The sequence below is a fragment of the Emys orbicularis genome, chromosome 6, assembly GCF_028017835.1.
Source record: "Emys orbicularis isolate rEmyOrb1 chromosome 6, rEmyOrb1.hap1, whole genome shotgun sequence".
Classification (NCBI taxonomy): domain Eukaryota; kingdom Metazoa; phylum Chordata; order Testudines; family Emydidae; genus Emys; species Emys orbicularis.
In genome coordinates this window covers 51,123,727-51,146,963 of record NC_088688.1, presented here as the reverse complement: position 1 = coordinate 51,146,963, position 23,237 = coordinate 51,123,727, and the positions used below count along the sequence as shown (strand labels likewise).

The window sequence follows — 23,237 nt, the reverse complement described above, 5'->3', positions numbered from 1 at the left end:
TAAAAGTATAAATCTAAGAACAAAGACTATAGGCCATACTTACAGGATGGGGGACTCTATTCTGGGAAGAAGAGACTCTAAAGAAGAATAAGGGATTGTGGTGGATAATCAACTGAACATGAGCTCCCAGGGCAGTGCTGTGGCCAAAAGGGCCAGTGCGATCCTTGGATACACAAACAGGGGAATCTTGAGCAGAAGTAAGTTATTTTATCTCTGTATTTGGCACAGGTGTGGCTGCTGTTGGAGAACTGTGTCGAGTTTTGGTGCCCACAATTCAAGGAGGATGTTGATAAACTGGAGAGGGTTCAAAGAAGAATGCTGAGAATGATTGAAGGCTTAGAAAACATACTTTCTAATGATAGACTCAAGGAGCTCAATCTGTTTAGTGTAACAAAGAGGTTAAGGACTGACTTGATTGCAGTTTTTAAGTACCTACATGGGGAACAAATATCTAGCAGAGAAAAATAACAACATGATCCAATGACTGGAAGCTGAAGCTAGACAAATTCAGACTGGAAAAAAACTGGTATACATTTTTAACAGTGAGGATAATTAACCATGGGGACAATTTAGCAAGGATCATGGTGGCGTCTTCATCACTGACAATATTTAAGTCAAGATAGGATGTTTTGCTAAAAGATCTGCTCTAGGAATTATTTTGGGGAAATTCTATAGGACAGCGGTTCTTGAACTGTGGGTTGGGACCCCCTTTGAATGGGGTTGCCAGGGCTGGCTTAGACTTGCTGGGGCCCATGGCTGAAGCCCAAGCCCCACTGCCCAGGGCCGAAGCCAAAGCCCGAGAGTTTCAGTCCTGGGCGGCAGGGCTCAGGTAGCAGGGCTTGAGCTTCAGCTTTGGCCCCCCTGCCCAGAGCAGTGGGACTCGGGCTTTGGCCACCTGGGGCAGTGGGGCTTGGGTGGGCTCAGGCTTCCGTCCCCCCTCCTGAGGTTGTGAAGTAATTTTTATTGTCAAAAGGGGGTCACGCTGCAATGAAGTTTGAGCACCCCTGCTATAGCATGTGTTGTACAGGAGGTCAAACCAGATAATCACATTGGTCCCTTCTGGATTCGGAATCTATCGATCTGTAAAAATGCTGACTCTTCAAATGCAGATAGTAGAAACCTTTATAACCTGCTAAAGAAATTAATCTAATATAGTGAAGGGAGGCTGGATGGATTTGTGGTTAGCTTACATAACTGAGTCAGGAGCTTTGGGTTCAAATCCTGCTTCAGCCACTGATTTATTGTGTAGTCAAGTCACTTTTCTTCTCTGTGCCTCAGTTTTCCCATCTGTAAAACTGAGATGATACAATACTTGCCAACCACCAGATCCTCACACAGCCAACACTGTGTAAAAAAATGTGACTCTAATAGCCATGGCACTCACATCACAACTTCAGTGATGAGAGAGAATCCTGTTGAGGAGGACTCTCCACTGTCTTTTGGAGATGATAATTCAAGAAAATCTATGGCACAAAATCCTCCTCAAAGACAGAGGATATCTAGACCTGGAGGAATAATGATGATGGTGTGGTCATGGAGCTATAATTTATTAATTGTTAATTCTTAATAATGATTATACGGGAAAGGCAGCACAGGGCTGAGGATTGTATATGTATTTTTCCTTTAAGTCTTTAATACCAGGCTGGAGGAGGTTGGGAAGAGACCAGACAGAAGCCTCTCAGTGAAGGAATATGAGAGTGAGAGAGAGAGAGAGAGAGAGGTTTATAATACTATTTTCCTTACTTTAATAAAATTAATTGTTCAGTGGTAAAGAAGACTCTTTCTGTGACTCTTTACCATTGTCACAGGAGGCCACCAAACATCTTTGGAAGTAGTGTTTTACCTCTGCCTGTCTGGCTCGCCACAACAGGAAGAGGGGCATAGAGGGAGCAAGAGTGAAAGACGCTGGCGAGCAGCCCCTCTCCTCAGCATGTTCCCCTGTGATCCATTGGGTTTCCCTAAGGTAATCCCTGTTAGCGGAAATGCTGCTTCAAGCAGCATTAATGCCCTTCTGGGACTTCTATGCTCCATGACCAAAAGAAGCAGCAGTGAGCTGTAGGGGGCTTACAAGGCCACTACACTCTCCACTCTGCAAGGCTGAAAGTGACAGGGCAGAGTTTCGTGTGATGTATTTTTCCCCCTCCTGTTTTTTCTGCAGGAGTGGATCACTGGGCCCTAGAAGTTCCTCATAACTTCCATCCAGTATGTTCAGAATTGGAAGCATTTTACTCTCCTTTATGATATCAAGATTGCCAAACCCAAACATTCAAAAATCATAAGTGGGGAGCCAAAAAAATCATGAGATTGGAAAGAATAATGAATTTGGGGATTGTATTATTTGCTGTCTGGGTTTTGAGCCTTTATGGGTCATAGTTTCAAGTTTTCCTCCACCACTCTGAAGGCTAGAAACTTATTTTAAAAAACAAAACAAAATAAAGGAACAAACAAAAACCCAATGGAGATTCTCACATAATTACCTGAACTCCAGGAGCTTGAGCTCTAAGGAAAACACCCAATAGAGTGATGCTTGTGATAAAAATCATGAGTTGGAAACGCTGACATATACTTATGCTCTGCCTATGCCTAGAATGTCCATGATGGCCAGGTTTGAGGCAGGGTCTTTGTTTAAATGTGTCGCTGTGAATGACACGTGAATTTCTTTTAATTTTCATTCTTGTTTAAAGTATGGGCTTGAGGATAGTAATTATATGAGGATGTTATTAGGCTGAACTAATATCTCATGTTAATATGGTTTGCTTGGAAAAGGGAATCTTACCAGTTTTGTGATTGGTAACATGGAGAGGAGAAATTCTATTTTTGGTAACTTTGCACATTGGCATTACATTGTTTATGATGCACAAGGGGAAGGGTGTATTTTCACATTTGAAATTGTGCAGCTCAAACCTGTGAAACTTCTTCCAGGTAGAAAGAAGAATGACTTGAACAGTTAGTTCTATCTAATCCATGTCATCTCTCTTATCTAGGTATTTACATCAGCTGCTTCACCATGGTATCTTAGCTCCTCTAGTTATCTAGGAAACAGGCTCAATCCTTTGTACTGATTCCTGTCTAAATCAGTTCTAACACCAATGAAGTCAATACAAGTTTCAAAACAGCATAAATGAGCAAAGGATGACGTGCAATAAGTCATACTACTTTCCAGCAATAAAAGTGGAAGGAACTTTGCCTGATTGTGCCCTGGATTTTTATGTCCTATCCCTACCTCCCCAGTGTTTGTAAAAATGATGCCATAGCTGGAGGGGGGAAGTGAGTTATATTCCACTTTCCCACAATGTTGAGATAAAAATAAAACAGCAGCAAACAAGAATGTTTGGATTTCAGAAAAAGAAAATCTTTAATTTGCATATGTGCACAATGCCCTGCCTGATATGCCTTACTAACAATTCAAAGCAATAACTGGGTGTCAAAAGAGCAGTTACAGTACATGCAAAAACAGCTGGGTGTGCATTAACATGATGAGATAGATATTAATACATCTGTCAAATAAATACACATATCTTTCACCTAAAGAACAAAACTTCAGACTATTGCAAAAGGAAAGGTCCAATGAAACAACCAAAAGTGAGCATGAAAATTGTAATACATGGGGACATGTGACCATTTGGAGCCAAAAAACTGAAAGTGGCAAGTGGCTGATAGGCAGTAAGGGCTAAATCCTGAAGTTCTTACTTAAGAAAAACTCCCATTGAAGTCCATGAGATTTTTGACTGAATAAGGACAGCAGGCTTTGGGCCTTAGTTAATAGAAATGATGAATAGTAAGAAATGTCTTTACTAATCAATTTTAAACCATGTATTTACTTATCATGTAACTGAGGAGGATAAAAAGTGGAAACATTAAAGCTTCATTCAAATAAAAAAAAATTAAAAAAATTCAAATAAATATGATTATTTAGGAAAATCCGAGATCATGAATATCTACTGAAATCAAAACTGACACAATAAAAGTTAATAAATACTTTAAATAAACAACTCAGGAGTTTCATTTTAACCTATAAAATAACTATAGATTTTAAGGACTATAAAAATAAAAAGTAGAGGATGGGGGGGTTGTTTTGTTTTTCAATAATGGTAACATTTTCATCAGTCCCAGGAGTATCAGTCATTACAAGCTTACACACTTAACGTGTTATTGGAATTGCTGAAGAAAAATGATATAATTAATATGCAATTTGACTGTAAACTAAACAGGTCTATTTACTTCTCCTTTGTGCTCAATCATGGGCTGAGTCACACTTACAGGCACTGGCCCGCACAGAGAGCACCAGGCCAGGGAGAGTTGAGGCAGAATTCCCCCAGACCTTACTGGGGAGTGTGCCCCTTCCGAGGGTGAATTATACCATTTCTTATGTATCCAGCCAGCTCTGCCTCCTGCCCATCCCCTTTGGGGTATCTTGTATGCAGGGGATGATAGATGATAGGAAGGAGCAGTCCATGCACCTGCAGGAGTGTAGGGGCTGTGATTGTATCCAACCATTGTACAGGGCAGGAGGGAAGGCTCTTGGACTCTCTCCTCCCCCTTGTGTACCCCTGGAGCAGGTGGGCATACTCTGGACTAGTGCCAGATGAATGTATCTACACTATTTGGAGATTCCATAATATACCGATAGCAAATATTTGGTATTTTACAGTTACTATTTATATCCCTGTTCCCAAAGAAATGGGTTACACGTCCATGGTCCATTTCATGTTGAAGCAGGGTACGGTTTTTATGTTTGATTCGCCAGAATAACTATGGGAGGTTGGGGGACAAATTTTCCATAGTTGCAAAAGAGGGGCTAAATCTGTCCTCTGCACAGGTAGCACCACTGAAGTCAGGAGGACTATATGTGAATGAGGTGAGCAGGATTGATCCATGAGGCTTGCAAATACATACAGGAGCAAAGCATGTCCCCTACTTCTCCCCTGTAGTGCAAGGCCAAAACTGCAGACGAACCACCACTTCATTCAGCATGTGGGGTGAGGGCACAGAGAAGCCACACAGGGGAACTCCACATTCCTTGTGCACTGTGGGACACTGAGGTGGGAAGATTCACAGAAAAGTTGGGTAAATTATGTAGATGCACTTGCCAAAACCCCCATTTAGGGAGCACATTGGAAGCTTCTGGCAATCACTATATTACAGAGACTGCAGCAACAGTAGAGTGGCTCACAGCTGCTAGATGCATTTGGTTCATTTTATGGGAAGGATACCATCCCACAGCCCGTGCAGGACCGCTGCATAAAACCCAGGTACTCGGGCATTGCCTGGGGACAAGAATGTAGTCTCTAATTATGGTTAACAAGATGTGTGTTCACCTCTTTGTTTAGTCATCCCTGGTACTTTAAGAAATATATTCCATTAGCAATCCATCTAGATTTCACAGAATTGTAGGACTGGAAGGGACCTCAAGAGGTCATCTAGTCCACTTCCCTGCACTCATGGCAGGACTGAGTATTATCTAGACCAGGGGTCTCAAACATGCGGCCCGTGGGCCGCATGTGGCCTGCAGAGCTCTTCCCTGCGGCCCGCCAAGCTCCCCGCACTCCCTCCCGAGTTATTTTATGTGGCAGCTAAGCTCCCTGCTCGCTGCTCCCCAATGTTTGGGGCTGGGTCACTCCCCCGGCCCCGCCTGCCACCCCCACGCGTCTCCCCCGAGTGCCCCCAGGGCTCACTTGCTGCCCCTTCACTGCCCCGGAGCCTGCAGCAGGGTCCTAGTGCCCCCCTCCACTATGGCCAGGGCAGGCTGCCCTTCTGCCCTAGTCCTGAGCCTCTCCAATGCCCCAAACCCCTCATCCACAGCTCTCACCCCTGCAGATCAGGGGTGGAGTGGTGGTGCAGCCCAGTGCAGTGCGCGGGCTTTAACAGAAGTAAATCTAACTAAGTGCGTGTTTTGTCCTTTGAGTGAGGTGCATTACTGTTGGTGGCGCTGAGCACTTTCCAGGAGGGAGGGGGGAGGAGCAGGGAGCCGCATGCTCAGGGGAGGAAGTGGAGAAGAGACGGGGCAGGGGCGGGGCCTCATGGAAGGGGTGGAGTGGGGGTGGGGCCGGGGGGAGCGAGGGGGGGCGTCAGTGATGCAGCCCTCGGGCCAATGCACTAGTCCTCATGTGGCCCTTGTGGTCATTTGAGTTTGAGACCCCTGATCTAGACCATCCCTGACAGGTGTTTGTCTAACCTGCTCTTAAAAATCTCCAATGATGGAGATTCCACAACCTCCCTAGGCAAGTTATTTCAGTGCTTTATGTATGTCAGCATCATTTTCTGGTGGTGGGAAGACAGGACTAGGATCCAAGTACTTCAGAGATTCTAATCCCAGCTCTACTACTAACTGTGGACAAATCACTTCGGATCTGATGTTTCAGAGGTGCTGAGCAACCACACCACCTATTGATTTCCAGAGAAGTTGTGGGTACTCAGCATCCTTAACCACTGTATCTTAGTTTCTCCATCTGTAAAATGGGGAGACAACCACTTATCTCCTGTCCTCCAACTGGTTTTGTGAGGATTAATTAGCTGAATATTTTGAAACTGTAAAGTGCTATATATTGGTGGTATATAATTTATGACAATATTTGTAGCAACATAGCGACAAACTTAGTCTAGATGTACATAGTGTGTGTAAAAAAATGTGATAAAATTAGGATAATGAGGTGGACACCTAGAAGAACATTTGCCTGCACCTCAAGAGCATGACTGATGAGAGTTCCCCAGACCTACAAAGCAGCTATGGCAAAATGGTATACAGGAAGATGAAGTAGTGGCCAACAGGTTGTGCCACAAAGGTCTGTTAGGACACTTACATTTGTTTACATGTTTTATGTGAATAGAGATAAAATAAAGGTCAGCTAGGGACTTGCTTTTAAGACCAGTTTTACTGCTTCTATTTTCCACTGTGTGACCTTTAGGCGTTTTATGCCATTGACTGATGGCGATTCTTTTTGTATTATGAATACACAGAAAGCACATAGTAAGTTGGCTTTATGGTCCAAATAACCCATGCTTCTTATTTATCATGCATCAGGATACAATCAGCTTCTTATCAGTCACTACTAAAAAGAACAAGCAACTTTTTGAAAAAATAAAAAGCACCTATAATTAACACTTTCCATGTTCACTTCTACAGCATTCATTAATCAGAACTATTTAAAAATACTTCTGGAAGTTTCCCTGTTTCTTTTCTTTAAGGAGGAATTTACCAGTATTTCTTTGATATTTACTCATGCAGTTATTTACAAAGATGGCCTACTACGGTACATTTATAAATGCTAGTGTTTACACTTACAACAAATGGAATTTATTGTGGCGCTCTTGGCTGGGCTAACAATGTAATTAAAGTGCAAATAAAGACAAAAACCATAAGCCAGGCAGATCCATTTTCATTGTTAACATTCAGAAACTTCACGAGTGTGGTAAGAAATGTCAGATCAGATAGGCTCAGGTCACAATCTTTTTTAAACATCTATCTCCCTGAGAAGATTTATGGGAGGTAAACAAATGATATAGCCCTATTTCTTCAACTGGCTGATAATCACTGGAAAAGTAAGAACACTTCCCCAGCCTAGTTATTCAACAGTGCTAATACCTGCATTTGGTTTTATGATATACTGTATAGCATGCACTTTGAGCTCATCTTCCATGCAGCTACAATAGGTTACTATCAGGAAACTGTATGAAGAACCATATATTTGCAGAAATGGATTCTACCCAGAATCACACAGTAGCATGGGTTTTAAAAACAGTTACAAATAGCATATTTTCTCTAGCAGACACTCATATGCAAATGCTAACTTCCCCAAATAAAATTATATTTCCTGTTTGCTGACAGTCAAACTTCACTGTAGAAAAAAGATTTTAGAATTGATCAGCTGAGCAAAAAAATAATGCTTTTTAAACAATTCATTTAAGATAAAATAAAATAGTTAATCCTGCTCTCTTCATTGCTGAGCATTATCCATTGCCAAACCAGGCAAGCATTCCTCCCCCAGTGTGTGCAGCAGGTGCTTTATAGTCACTGAACTGTCAGGGATGCTGTCGGTACAGAAAATCAGAGTGCCTTTCTCAGGAGACGATGTGCTAAATGACCAAGTATCTCACTCATGATATGTTCATGAATCTGGGCCAACCAATTCCAAATATAGCTCCTAAACTCAGATATTCCAGCTGATGCTCCCATGGCCTGCAACTATTAACACAGTTCATTATTTTCCACATTGTAAAACTCCTCATCATGTATTGGTGAAAACAATATTTACAAAGTTAAGTTAGTTCATTTGTAGCATGTAAAACCTCCCACCTTAGAAAAGGCTGATAACATATTTTAAGACCTCAATATTCTATAAATGAAAACATCTAATTTATAACAAATACTTTGAACAGCATATGCTGTAGCTAAAGTTCTTAGATATTATCCTGCTATCACTGCAGGTTAGTAAATGACTCGTAAGCTCCTATTGTTTGCAATGAATACAGTATAATGAGAGTGGATTAATCCGATGAATGCCTCAATAGATACACATTTGATAAGCAACCTGTGCCAGATCAATGCCATCTGCATTTGTCCATTTCTCCTAATCTAACAGAATACTGTACCTACATTTAAATTTGTCCCCTTCTCTGCCCCATTAGGATGGCTGCAATGAGTAGCTATTCTCATGAAAGGCTTCTGTTTTCTATTAGATGCATAGTCCTTTTGGCAAAACATTATCTTTGCAAAGTAACAATCATTTAACCCTCAAGTCTGAAGCATTTTGTCTTTCCCCTCCAGGAGCTGATTTTCCTTGTCTGAGAGGGAATTTCTGTGAGGCTCTGTCTCCCTTATTGGAAAAGAGAGTTTGCAATCTTCTCAGTCTGTCCCTTTGTGGTCTGTAGGGCATGGCATGCATAATTGTGTTCATTACACTAAAACTCTGTCAACTCTGGGACGAAGCTCATTCTTCAGGCAGGGAGTCTGGGTTCAATCTTTAGGGATAACTCATACAGAGTATCCTCATCTATGATGAGGGTCTTGTCGAGTAAGTAATGAGTAACCTGCAATACAGAAAACAATTGCAACGTATAATTTTGAAACTGAACAGATTGTATATTTTTAATTGAAGTTCTCTATTCTCCCCTTCCCCATAACAGCCAGTTAGCAGCTTCAGTCCATTTCAGACAAATGTTGGAATCTTCTCTCATGTTCTGTTTTCTTGGTGAAGTGGAATAGTTAAATATATGTGGTACAAAGTATTCAAGCTGTTTAAAAAATACCTCTCTCTCAGTAAAGGGCAAATCCTCAGTCTAGTGTCCAACCCATGTAGCTGCTCTGGGAACTAGTGAAATGTGGGAGTGAGGGAGAGGACTCTTCCCCTAAGACCACAGAGATCTATGCAGCAGCATCCAGGGCCGGCTCTAGGCACCAGCAAAACAAGCTGGTTCTTGGGGCGGCACATTTTTAGGGGCGGCATGGCCGGCGCCAAAATGCCGCCCCTAAAAATGTGCCCCGGCCGCCCTAGCTCACCTCTGCTGCTGCTGCCACGGTGCGCGAAACAGCTGTTTCGCGCGCCGCTGCTCCCCCTCTGTCCCAGGCTCTCAAACCTGGGAGGGAGGGGGAGACTCCGAGTGGCCGCGGCGCGGGCGCCGCTTCTCCCCCTCCCTCACTCCCTCCTAGGCTTGAGAGCCTGGGGGGAGGAGGCAGGGCTGGGGATTTGGGGAAGGGGCGGAGTTGAGGGGGGGTCGGGGGTGGGGTAATTAAAAAACGGGGCGGGGGGGCGGCCAAAATTGTTTTTGCTTTGGGTGGCAAAAATCCTAGAGCCGGCCCTGGCAGCATCAGATGGTCAAGCTATACCCCATCACCTACTTTCTATGTGCTGGCATCCTCTGTGGAGCAGAGTCCATACTGCGCTGGGGTATGGAACTCAGTGGCACATTAAATCCTGCCCCTCTGATACAGCAGAACTGCACTGACTCCTCTCCCAGGAGGAGCCACACTTGTTGCAGAGGTGGAGGCAAGATTTGCCTTCATGTGCAAAGTCTGAGAAGAGAATGTTACTTTATCAGCTTATCACAACCCAAAGTACCAGGACAAATTCCATTGTTTGCCTCCCGCTGTTACTGTATGGAAACAAAAGATATTAGTGTTAGCTTTGGGCCCCATCTGTGTATCTTTTTGTCGATAGCAGGAATAGCCTTCATCACAGTGCCTGTGATCAGCATCACACACTACTGTACCTTTTGTTGATGTTCTATACGATAGGAGGTCTGCTGGAACTGGCGTATCTCCCTGATAATATGAGATATCTATCAAAGGAATACATTTATATAAGAAAATGTTCTACTTATGGTCTGTGCTTTAACTTGAACATATTGGCTTCAGTGAAGCTATGCCGGGAAGGAATTTGTTCCAAAATGATGCAACTTATCCTGGGGGTAAGGGCTTTGTGCTTGTGGCTTTGAGGGGGGGGGCCTTTACCTTCCCAAATCAGCCATTTAGACTATTAAAAACTGTCTCAGTTGGATCACCTTGTCCCTTCTTTCTTTACCCTGATAGCCTCTCCCTTTTCCCCTCAGGTGACTTCTGCAATGTGCAGTCACAAACATGGCATTAAACTACAGTCAGCAGAGCAGCTGGTGTCAATATTTCTCCAAGGCTGGCCTCTAAGGAGCTCTGAATAACAACATAGTTTGGAAGGCAGAGAGAATCAACCTTTAAATGCTTTTTCACTTCCTTGGGGAGCAGGAGTCCTAAACACACTCTAAAAAAGACCCCTTCTAAGTGTTGCTGCCTGATGAATTATGGTACCAGGTTGGCTACATTTTATTAACCATTTATTAATCCCTGCAAGCCTAGACCAGCTGCTTTTCTTCCTGCAATTTTCAGCTGACCAAACTGAAAGCTAAATTGCAGTACTCCTTGGCTTGCCAGCAGGTGGTGAAAGAAGACCATCCCTGGATTCAAATGCAAAAGATTGCTTTCAAGCTTCTATTTTGTATTATGCAAATATATTGTGTAATCTTGCAATTTGAATTCAAAGAAGTCCTAAGTAAATCAATGTTAAACTTGTGCACTTAACCTGTAGTGGAAACATGTAAGAAAATAAAAATTACCATTCTCATTTTGGAAAAATTGACAAGGCCTTCCTCAGTGAAGTTTGGTGTTCCTTCTTCAATAAATGCTAGATCTGTCAAGTACATTCCAAGATAGGGAACTGCAGGGGGATTACAACTGCAGGATGAGAAATTAACTATATTTTACTAGGATTTAATTTACAGACTGTTCTTTTTATACATTATACAAATGTCTAAGTTTTTTTTTTATTACTTAAAATACTTTTACAAGTTGGGCCAAATTCACAGGTTAGTGTAAGTGAAGCAGATGCTCTGGCTTCACCTGAGTTGTACCCACATCTACCAGAGACAAATTTGGCAGGTTGTGTCAAAAGCGAACTTTAAACTATGAAAGAAACAATGATGACATTTAGTAAAAGCCACAATGCTAACACCATGCAGAAAGGGGGAAGGCATTGGAGTATGCTCTCAAACATGTTTCAATCCCAGCTGACAGAAAATCTCAGAAATAAATCCAATGCACAGCTGAAAATACTTTGGGCATGTCTCCAAGGCTTCTCTAACTTTCTGAGGTACTGTAAGTATTTTACTATCAGCAATACATTGTGTATACTGTATAGCTCATGTTGAGTAATATGTTAGGATCTTTACAACGCTGGTTTTGTAAACATTTAAGATGTTATGCAGTTGAAAACACTCAGATTTCCTAACTTTGGAAATTCTGCTAGGGAACAGATGACTTGTTAAAATTTTCCGCTCTGAGAGTGTGTGCTGCAGAGAGGACAATGCTGCTGGGCAACTTTCCTAGTTATGTTTTCACCTTAGTCCAACTTCCTGCTGACTTCAAGAGGACAAAGGTCATATTATACTCTACATGGTTATAAAAGAAAAAATAATTACAAATAAAGTTATTAGCTAGATTAATTGAGAAGTGTATATGGGTCAGTTATCCAGATGTTATAAGTCAAAACAACTTTTTCTCTTTTAAAACTAATGTGTCTGATTCCCTGACAATAGTCTTCTGCAGGCCAAGCATGGGCATTATACACTGAACCTTGTCTGTTTTTTTAACTATACACTATATGAACAGTAGTTTAATTCCTTAATGCTCTCTCAAGATGATTCAACACAGTTACTGTCAATCAGCCTGGGAGATCCCTTTTCCAGATACAGCTCTTGGAATGAATTGTTGTTGTGTGTGCTCGCACTTGGAGATAACAAATCTGGAATGAGAGCTCTTTGGAGCCAGTTATGTTGAACTTTGGGACTATTAATGTCAAATAGGCACTATCAGAACTGAGTAAAATGTTTTTGATTAAAGAACCTTTATTTATACAGCTGGTCTTATACTGATAAACTTTTTCAATAAGTGTAAGAAAAGCCCCCAACAGTGAGCATTTCTTACAAAATAGTAGTTTAATTTGCTCCGGTAATTCCCCAGAAGTAACATATTACTCTATAAGAGGCACCGAATTACAGTATATTCAGCAAAACAATGGTGTCCAAATAGAATAAAGCCAGCTTTATAGATGTTATTCAGTAAAAATATTGTCCAATATAATTTTCATTATAAAAGCTAAACTCAAAGCCAACTCTTATCTTTAATAAGTGCTATTCAATATTCTTAACAAAATACTATTATATTGCTAATTTAAGAAAACATACTTTTTGAGTGTTTCTCTAAGGTTTTTAAATCTTCCCTCAGATGACACAGTCTTCTGAAGTTTGTCCATGAGAGCTTTTGTCTAGAAAAAGAACAAATTACAAGTGTCACTCTGTGTGAAAACTGACTTTGGTATTGGGGTAAAATTTTCAAAAGCACTTATGAAAATAGCACATCTGAAAACAGAACTTAAAAAATTAGAAGCCAACTCCCATTGACTTCAATAAATTTAGGCTCCTGAGTGACTAAATGGGAATTAGGGGGGCTTGAAAATTTTACCCATAGTGGCTTGAGGAATGTACCACATGCTGGGCAAAAATCATTTGAGTAAGTTCAAAAAGAATAGGACCATGAAACTAATATTCAGCAATACAACCTCAGTTACACTGCACAAGAGGATATTTGGGGCCCAACCCTATGAGATGCTGCATGTCCTTAACTTCTATTGAACTCAGTGTGAATTGAGGATGTTCAGCGCCTCTCAGGAAGCACTCAGAACTATGAAGGACAAGCCAGTAGCTAGTATGTGGGTGAATAAGAAAGTTGAAGTCAGAAAAGAGGAAAAACAAGAATGAAGCACAACAAAGGAGCAAACTAAGTTTGGGACTACTCACAAGCTTAACGTTAAGCATGTGCATAAATCTTTGCAGAACTGGACTATAAATTGATTAGTGATCACCAAATTATGCTTCCCAAAAAAGGTTGTTCTCCTGCATGAACATGACATTCATACAATGTTCAGGTTGACAGCACTTCAGAGGTACAAGGGAATCAGGGCCGGCTCCAGGCACCAGCTTAACAAGCAGGTGCTTGGGGCAGCCAAGGGAGAGGGGCGGCATGTGCGGCAATTCGGGGGAGGCAGGTCCCTCACTCCCTCTAGGAGCAAAGGACCTGCCGCCGAACTGCCGCCGCCGATCGCGGCTTTTTTTTTTTTCTTTTCCCCAATTGCCGCCGCTGGTCGCGATTGCGGCTTTTTTTTTTTTTTTTTTTTTTTTTTTTGCTTGGGGCGGCAGAAATGCTGGAGCCGGCCCTGAAGGGAATGTTTATTCATTTTTTAAAAATTAACACTAGAGTTTAAAAAAAACCATGGAAACATTTTGTTAGTGTTAAGCTTTTATTAAAGTAGTGGGTTGGGTGGGTTTTTTGTTTGCTTTTTAAAGAAAAGAAGATGGTCCCACCAGGGGAATGGCCGAAATTAGGGCGACTAGTGGAAGCATATTCCCTAAACAGCCTCCAGTGTGGGGCTGCTCTAGGGCCCTTTGCAGAGATTAAAGCGGTCTTCCCTTGATGGTAAAACCTAGAAGAGGACATGCAGTTGTATGTCCCTGCCCTCCCATAGCTGAATCAGAACAGACGGTACAGGCAGGGACATTTTGCACTCTCTTGAGTTACCAGGAGTGAAGTTTGTCCCAGGAGTGTTGCTTTAACATAGTAAGGTTCCATATTTCTGACTTCAGTAGGTCAGTTGCTCTTGGGCACAAAAATTGTAACTAGTTTAAAAAAAGAAAAGAAGAAGAAGAAGACGACCACTACCCTAGAAGGTTTTATGCACATTGAGGACAGTTGAACTGGTTTCTTGCAGAGTATTTTAAAATGCAGAAACAATATTTTGCTGTAATAAAATAAAATAAAATGCTATTTTAGACTTCATTCAGTATAGAACATATAACATGGTCTATTCTGAAATTGTCTCTATTTGTCCAGGCCAGCTTCTTTCTTATGTCATTGGTTTTCTTGGGGTATGTCTACACTGCAATGTAAGCTCAGGGTTAGTAGAACTTGAGTTAGCAGACCCTGGGTTTGTTAACCTATCTACACTTATTTGTAATCACAGGTTAGGAACTGTTGAAGCCAAACATGGGACCTAGCAGCTACACTGCGTTTTGCAGACCCGAGTCCAACCACCTATATCCCAGACTTCCTAGCGCTCTCCCAAAATGTGGCTGCTGTAGCCCTTTGTTCATGGTGCATTGTGGGAAAACGTGACTGTCCAGAGGACAAAGAAAGTCGGTCATGGCATTGTGAGATACTTTTGGCAGAGTCCCAGAGCATGAGTCTAGTGGGCTGCGACTACAAGGCAAAGTAGTAAGACTTGAACACTGGATCCCAGTTTGATTGAGACTTGGACTCTCCACCTCATGGGTCCTGGGACTCTGGGTCTGAGCCCTGGGTTAGCATAATTTGTGTGTAGATGCAAGGGGGTTTAGGCTTGAGCCTGAGTTTGAGCCCTGGGATTATACTGCAGTGTAGACATACCCTTGTTGGAAGTCTCAGCCAAGAGGCCAAAGGCTGAATGTGCAAAGAAGATATGTCTACACTGCAATAAAAGACCTGTGGCTGGCCTGGGTCAGCTGACTCAGGTTTGCAGGGCTCAAGCTAAGGGGCTATAAAATTGCAGTGAGGACATTTGGTCCTGGGCAATCTGAGACGCCATGAGGCAGGGGCGGGAGAGGTGTCTCAGGGCCTGGACTCCAGCCCAAGCCCAAACATCTACACTGCAATTTTATATTCCTTCAGCCTGAGCCCCACAAACTTGAGTCAGCTGACACAGACCCGCTATGGCTGTGCCATGGATCTTTTATCACACGGTAGACATGACCACAGAGAGATTTATCCCCTCTATTTCGGTCTTCAGGAGCACCTTTCATTAATTCTTAAAGTATCTTCAAACTTAATTAGGCCTAGATCCTCAAAAAGGTATTTAGATGTCTAACTCCCAAGTGGAGTTAGGCGCCTAGATACCTGAGGATCTGGGCCTTAAAATCATTTAAAAAAAAAAATAAACCAAAGAAAACTATTTTCGAAGGACAACAGCACCTGAAATTGGGACTATATTTGAGAAGCTCAAAAGAAAAACGAAAATCATTTTGTTACTGGACAGCATTTTTTATCCCACCACAATGCTATTGAATCTTATTCAAAATTAATGTATAGCTAAATGTTCATATCTGAATGAAGCCAATCTAATAAATACAGCTTTTAGTTTTGTTAAATATTTCAATTCAATATTTTAGGGTCAAATTTTGCTTTCAGATATATGCACATGCAACTTCCAATGAAGTCAATTAGTGCTTAAGATATTTAATGAATGAGACAGAAATTGAAAATAAGTGAAATATACAAACGTTTGAAATGAAATAATAATATCCGCGGAAACCCTTAATGATCAGATTATTCTTTAAGCTTAAATAAATCTGGTTAGAATGTAGTTATCTGGGCCTCTTTATTATCTAGGTAGTGCATCAACAAATGAAATGCTACAACCATATTTGTAGAAATGTCTTGCTCACCTGTTTAGAAACTTTAGCCCAGGTTTTCTTCAGTCTGTAGATTGCACTTCTGTTGAAGGCTGATGTAATTTCTAACACACCATTGTAGTTGTGCAAACATCGACAAATATCCGCCACTGCTACCCACTTCTCAATTGAGTTAGCACGGGAACCGACATCAGCATAGTTCATAATTTGCGAGGCAACGAGGTTACTCATCTAACCAAATAAAAAGCCAAAAAATCCTAAAATATTTAAATATAAGCACTTGCAAACAACATTATTTAACAAATGGGGGGGAAATTAAATGAGGTGGCAGGGATTGTAGCTCGTAAGTAATAAGGCTGAGAAAAATGTATGTTGAAAACACTGCCAGAGGACAGGGAGAAGAACAGTAAACTAAGGGGAAGGTAACAAATGCATCAAAACAACCAGTGAATAATGTCTCAAAGCCAGCAGTAATGTTGCTACTGGTGATGGCTCTTAGCAACATGTATAGAAAAAAAGTCAAGGGTAAGAGTATAGGTGGAGACTCAAGCAATAAACCAGAAGATGATAATTAACTGGTGTTTTTATAGTTTCATCCTCTAAAGAGGAAACTTAATTTCTTCTGTAAGCAGTAGGAGATTTCAGCATAGTTCAAAAGGTTCTAATCCATTAAATTTCTATTGAACTGCTGACTAGCAATTCTTTACACGCTTTCTTGGTTTATAAGGTTAATCACAAAGAAGCTGTAATGTTTAGTCACTACTAGATCAGAAATTATATCACAATGTGGAGACAGACATTTATATTTCAGAGTTCATATACCATGTCAACAGCGTTCCTAAAAGGCATGCTCCACGTTTATGGTTACTTACATCATTAAAATGTTGGCTGGTTTTCATAATGTATGGAGTTCTTTCATTTTTATCCAATTTCATCCAGCCTTGCCCAAGAAATTCTCTGGAAATCAAGGTTAAAAAAAAAAAAAGAAGAAGAACAAAAATGAAAAAAGTCATCTATAAATGCAGTACAAAACCCTGGTTAGCCCAAATGGATTTCAACTACACCTAGTTTTACTGGACACTTAATATAATTTTCCACTGTAATTGTAGCATTTCACTGTGCCATTGCTAGAACACTGTATGGCTGTAAACATTGTTAAGGACATTTAGTTTGCTTTCAGTTTTCTCTGTTCCCTGTACTCTCAATTTTCAGCAGCATGACCCTATTTGAAACTATTACTTAAATACAGCACCAGGAGCTGACAAGATGAGATTGATGTATGGAGGGGGCTGAATTGATATTCACTTTCCCAGAGTCTGTGCACTTCCCCACTATGCTCAGCCTTCACTAGCCCGAAACCTGAGATGTTAGGTTTGTTCTTAATTCTCCAGGGGCTCTCAAATGCAGCAAACAGTGACATATTAATGTAAGATTAAAGGCTCAAAGAAAGACTGAGTAGGAATATGTAATTCTATAGGGAATGTAGTGCATGGTTCTCATACGTCACGCAAATCACAGCGACAGAGATGTTACTGTTCTTAGTGTTCTTGAACTCAGTCTTTCATAACATAAATGGACTATCAGAGATCCTAAGCAACAACAAACAAGCCTAAGGATACTAATCAATTAAATATGCAAACTGTTTTACAGGGATATCAATAGCATGAATCAGTAGAGTGCCTAAAACTACTAGTCAGAAAGACTCTTAGAATATTCACTTTGATCATCCATGGGAGAACACTTACTCATAGGGTATGCTTCTGAAAACTATGTGATCTAAGAGAGTTATTTGCTCTGCAAGCTCCATGGCTGACAAAGTTTCAAAGCACTCTGGTTTTGGACATTCTGACTGCAAAAATAAAAAGTACAAGAATAGTCAATGATTTCTGTTTACAACCAATTTGTTTCCAAAACACAAGATATTAACTAGCTTTATATGCATTTTAAACCACAAATTACTACACAACTTCTAGGTTATCAAAGAAAAGGGATAGGGCAGAAAAAACACTAACAACATGAAGTCCAATCTACGGAGTCTGCACCTACTGCATTTCCTATGTGCCTCAGGTTTGCACCAGTGCACATACAGGGTAAATGAAAACATGCTGTGGACAGATAATGACTGTAGTTGAGGATGGGCCTCCTTACTGAAGGCTAGAAGTGGGTTCTGAGCAGCCATTTTATCGTGGAGAGACGATACACACCTGAAGCAGATATCCTAGTGATACGCACCTGACGCAGCCGGAGATGAGAAGGCATAAGGGCTGCCTCTTGCTCAGGTGTTTCATTGCCTCATATAAATGCATGTCTCCCCCACTTTGGGCCAGTACAGCATCTGACTCCATGAATATTAGCAATCACCAATTCATAAGTAAGTCTAGACGCTCTGACAAGCTCTCCTCGGTTATGTGTTTTAAACACTTGTTTTCTCTTCAGTTTTAAACATTCAAATTTATGTAGCAGATCTCAGATATAAAGAAACAGTAATTTGGTAGAAATATGGCCGTAAGGTTGCAGTTGAGTACATTTTAGTGATTTACACAGATTTCATAATCCTCTAAATTATCTGATGCATAAATCTTTGGATGAACTCACCATTTGAATTATATCCTCTATTTTTAAGTGGGTATCATCTTGATCATCCTGAGAAAGAGCCCTGAAAAATTAAGTGGCAGAACATCCTATATAAAGAAAATTATCTATGGTTATGAGAATATTTTAGCACAGTTCATTGACCACATTAATCTAAAATAAATGCAAAAGCTGCAATTGAAAGCCCCATTTAAAAAAAATCCTGTACCTAACAGTTTTATTTTTGATTGCAGAAAACAGCTGTGGAATATTGTACAGGCCAGCAGTGCGTGTGAAAATGCTAAATTGCTATCCCTGGAGAATTTAATCCTATCCTCTTTCTCCCAAGGACAGTTACAACATGGATGGCAGCAATGCAATCACCACCATGTTGTCCCACTAATATGTCTAAACTCTTACTTGAGGGACCACCTGCAGCTGCAGTAGTGATAATGTTGTGCGGTTTCCACGTCCTTTTTGTCCCCGACTTCTGTGCTGAGGAATGCCAAAGAGGAGGCCAATTGCAAAAGCTCTTCACTGGGAACTGGACTAGGCTCACAAAACACCGACATGCCATTTTATGCAGAGGAAGATTAAGATTTATTGGGGCCCTGGGCACAAAAGTTCTGTGGGCACCTCACCATTGCCCCTGGACGCCATGGGCTCCCCATCCCCCATCACCTCTGGGCTCCCAGGGCTCCCCCCCCCACAGGGCCCATTGCCTCCCCATAGTCCTAATTTGTATTGAAAGAAGTGTCAGGGCTGAGCTTCAGCAACCCCTGGCACAAATTAAGCACTGGCTGCGTGATGGTAGCTGACTGGGTGCTTAACTCTGAAGGCAGTGTCGCCACCAGCAGAAGTGGAGAGGTAAGGGTGGCATGGCATGTGGTGTATTGCCACCCTTACTTTGTGCTGCACTGTGCCCCCTAACTCACCTTTTGCACCCACATGGGGAAACTGACCTGTATGCACAGAGTGGCTGGCACTGCTGCTTGCTCCCCCCGCAAAGGCTGTTCCTTAATGCCCCTGTAGGGGTGTTGGGGGAGCGGGGAGCAGGGAGTAACAACAGGGCTCCCTGCATCCAGGCCACTTTCTGCACCTGGGCGGCGTAAGGGGCGGGCAGGAGAGCAGCAGCTCCTGATGCTTGCCTCACAGCACAGCCCAGGTGGGGAAAGTGACCTGGATGCATGGAGTGCTTGGTGTTGCTCCTCGCTCACCCACTCGCAGGAGGATCACTGTGGGGGAGCGAGCATTATCTGTGCATCACCACTTGCCCCATCCCCTGTTCCTCCACTGGAAGGAAGCAAGGAGAAATCTGAGTGCCCCACACACATGACCTCTGTGAGTTTGCAGTGCTCTCCTGCCAGCTGGTAGCACACACTTCTGCACTGCTGTACGGCGTTTCCCTGACCACGGCCCCCTGGGCGGTCGCCTGGGTGGCCCACCCCTAAGGCTAGCCCTGGAGCCACCCAGGGAGCTCAGGCTGCTGTGGGGAGCCCTGGACCCTCCAGCTGCCCTGGGTGGCATGCCCCAGGGGGTGGGGACATGGGCCGGGGGCTGATCTCGGGGCCCCCAGGCCTCTGCCCAAGGCAGGTGGGGGGTCTGGGGCTTCTCACAGCAGCTTTTACCATGGCTCAGCTCCGACTTCTGGCCTGGGCAGGGCCAGAGGGGGAAAAAGGAGAAACAGCGGATGGAGCCACAGTTCTGGCACTAGTGACCCCTCATGTACACACTTCTATCCAGATTCTGGCACTCCTGTGGGGTGGGGGCCCCAAATTGGCTGGGGGCCCTGGGCACGGGCCCCATGGACCCGTGTGTTAATCTACCACTGATTTTATGGTAAAAACATTTGATCACTCTAACTCCATTAACTGAATTAGAATTGCACAAAGGTGAAAAAAACTACATCCCACTGCCAATAATCTGAGTCCCCCAGACTTTCTCTCCATTTTTATTATTGCTGCTATTATTGAGAGTAAGGCTCCCATCACAGTAGTATATGGGTTCATAATTCTAATATACGATCTTCTCACGCTTTGTCATTTCTATTTTGATTGCTGGCTTTTTGAGCCAGAGCTCCTGCTTACTATGAACAGCATCTAGGTCAATGGGATCTTGATCTTGGTTGTGGGCTCTACATGTTACCGTAATACAAATAATTAATAATAATAATCCCTTCTCAATTTACAGTGCCAATGTAATGTGCCATTAAAATGTAAATAGCTTGGAATTTATCTGGTACTTAATGTAATAAATGTATCAGCATGTGGCCATAACAGCTTTTTCATTTACCAGATGGGGAAAGGGTTAAAAGAAAAGAATGATAATGTTTGGAGATTTTAGATAGGATTGTAAGAGCTGGAATGTGTACTACGTGGGTGGGGAGGAAGTGTTAGTGCTTAGTACACTAGGTTCTTCTGTGGTAGGCTGTTTCCTTTTAGCTTGCCAAATTGGAGGTGGACTAGGCTAAAACTGAATGTGGATACATGAAGAAAATAAAACATGTTATACTACTCAAGAATGCTCCTTGCCTGAGTCATAACCTGCACTTTGGGCCCATCAAATCCTCACAAAATGCCCTCTTCTTCAGAGCAAGTGGAAACACTCCCATGTCTAATGGTTATGCCATCCAGAGTCTTAAAATCTTATTTTATTCTTCAGGAGAATTCTCAATACCTTCCTCAGAAAACACCAGTGTGAGTGTCTTGTAGATGGACAGGTCTGTTAATTGCTAAGCAGCTGACTTTGTGTGCTTGATCCTATATGGTGCTGAGTAGTGCTGACCATCCTTAACTCCCATCACTTCTCAGAAGGTGTTCACTAAGCTTGGAAGGATCAGGCCTTTATTTGCAGCACAGACCTGAATAAAATACTCAGCTTGTTGATACAGAAGACCTGCATTTGATCACTTCCAAAGCTCTGCAAAGCCTGGGAGGGAGGGGGAGCAGCGGTGCGCGAAACAGCCGCTCGGGATCTCCCCCTCCCTCCCAGGTTTGAGAGCCTGGGAGGGAGGGGGAGAAGCGGCGCCCGCGCCGCGGCCACTCGGAGTCTCCCCCTCCCTCCCAGGTTTGAGAGCCTGGGACAGAGGGGGAGCAGCGGCGCGCGAAACAGCTGTTTCGCGCGCCGTGGCAGCAGCAGCAGAGGTGAGCTAGGGCGGCCGGGGCACATTTTTAGGGGCGGCATTCTGGCGCCGGCCATGCCGCCCCTAAAAATGTGCCGCCCCAAGCACCAGCTTGTTTTGCTGGTGCCTAGAGCCGGCCCTGGTGAGGGCTCTTCTTTGGAGGCACATGTGCACTATATGTCTATGGTTTATTGTTACCATTTATTATCCAAGCAAGATTGGTTTGCTTAATGATTTAGAAGGGGGATTACTTTGGGTCTTGGATACAGAAAAGACCACTCAATTTGTTTGATCCAACAAAACATGCTCAGGGGAGATCATGCTGTTAAATGGCTCTAAATATTTGACCTTACACCACCACATCCGCTCCTGATGTGCTCTCACATTGCAGAATTAGGATTTTGCACAAATATCCTCTAACCCCTCATTTTAAAGAGATTCTGGTGCATTTTCTCCAATCTTGTGTTCTTAGGAAAAAAGACTCCATCTTTTATTAATTTGTACTCCAGTCCTAGCTCTTAGGCAGTACAGTGCCCTTTCCTGTATTGGCTTAATTAAGACAACTTGTCCTGATGGCACAACAGTAGCTTCCATTACATTCAGACCAGCACTTCCAACAAACCAGTCCTCGAATTAGTGCACTTTGAATAACGAGGTGGAATACTGCTAAAGGGCTGTGCCTTGCTTGTCACAGCAGAAGTCTTCTTCCACCTGGGAAATTTAAATGGAAGACAAATTTTTGCCCTCAGACCCAGAGCCCACCTAAAAAGCTGAATGATGTTGATGGGCCTGTTTCTTCTAGTTGGATGAAATACATTTCTGCACCCTGGATAGTTCCTAGCAGCTAAGGAGGAAGCCCAGATTCAGGTGAGCAGAGGTATGAGAGACAGGTCCTGCATCCAAGATATGCCTGACAGACATCTCAACTCTCACGGAGCACTAAATTAAACCTAGATGGGGCATTTCTCTATAGGAAAGGAAGGTGTTGGACGAAAAAGAATGAGTTTTCACCTTCCCAGATTCACCTAGTAAGTTTAGTAGCTCTCACATGTATCTCACATTTAAACAATTCTTAACTTCTTGCCCCAACACTTCAAATACTGGTTATAGCCATCTGGAAGTAACTTTTTTTTTTAAAGCACATATTGTCACAAGTTGGCTAATTTTTCATTCTCTTAGCTGTAAATAAAATTAAAAAAATAACTTAAAAAAAGGGTAGGATTAAGTAGATGCCTTGAGATTTATTGTCTGATGAGATCACATGGTGAAAGAGCACTGGTTGTCCAGTCAAAGCTTTAACTCTCTGTATCCCTAGGTCTCAATACATTTTTGTTATTTATGAGAGGAAGGAAATGGTTATTTTAAACCATGATTTTTTTTTCCAGATTGGGCTGTTTATCAGCTAATACTGTTCACTGCAGTACAGATCCAGCCCATAGTTTACAACTCCCTGGTTCAGTATCAGCAATCTGTTCATGCCTCAGTGTCAATGAAGTTCTGTCCAGATTCCAAGTTTACTAACTAAGGCAGATCAAACCTCAAGCCCTATTCCAGCAGAACATATTTCAGCAGGGCCTGTTTG

General features: G+C 42.4%; 1 protein-coding gene across 1 annotated transcript in view; it reads right to left on the bottom strand.

The window, feature by feature from the left end:
- Positions 1 to 8,934: 8,934 nt before the first annotated feature.
- Positions 8,935 to 23,237, bottom strand: part of RASGRF2 (Ras protein specific guanine nucleotide releasing factor 2) — a 206,388-nt gene continuing 192,085 nt past the window's right edge. Inside the window, exons 20-27 of the mRNA XM_065406010.1 lie at positions 18,559 to 18,619; positions 17,709 to 17,812; positions 16,836 to 16,920; positions 15,997 to 16,194; positions 12,709 to 12,788; positions 11,083 to 11,200; positions 10,207 to 10,275; positions 8,935 to 9,027 (exon numbers count right to left, since the gene is read on the bottom strand). Of these exons, the coding sequence (XP_065262082.1) occupies positions 8,935 to 9,027; positions 10,207 to 10,275; positions 11,083 to 11,200; positions 12,709 to 12,788; positions 15,997 to 16,194; positions 16,836 to 16,920; positions 17,709 to 17,812; positions 18,559 to 18,619 (808 nt within the window). The remainder of the gene's footprint in view (positions 9,028 to 10,206; positions 10,276 to 11,082; positions 11,201 to 12,708; positions 12,789 to 15,996; positions 16,195 to 16,835; positions 16,921 to 17,708; positions 17,813 to 18,558; positions 18,620 to 23,237) is intronic.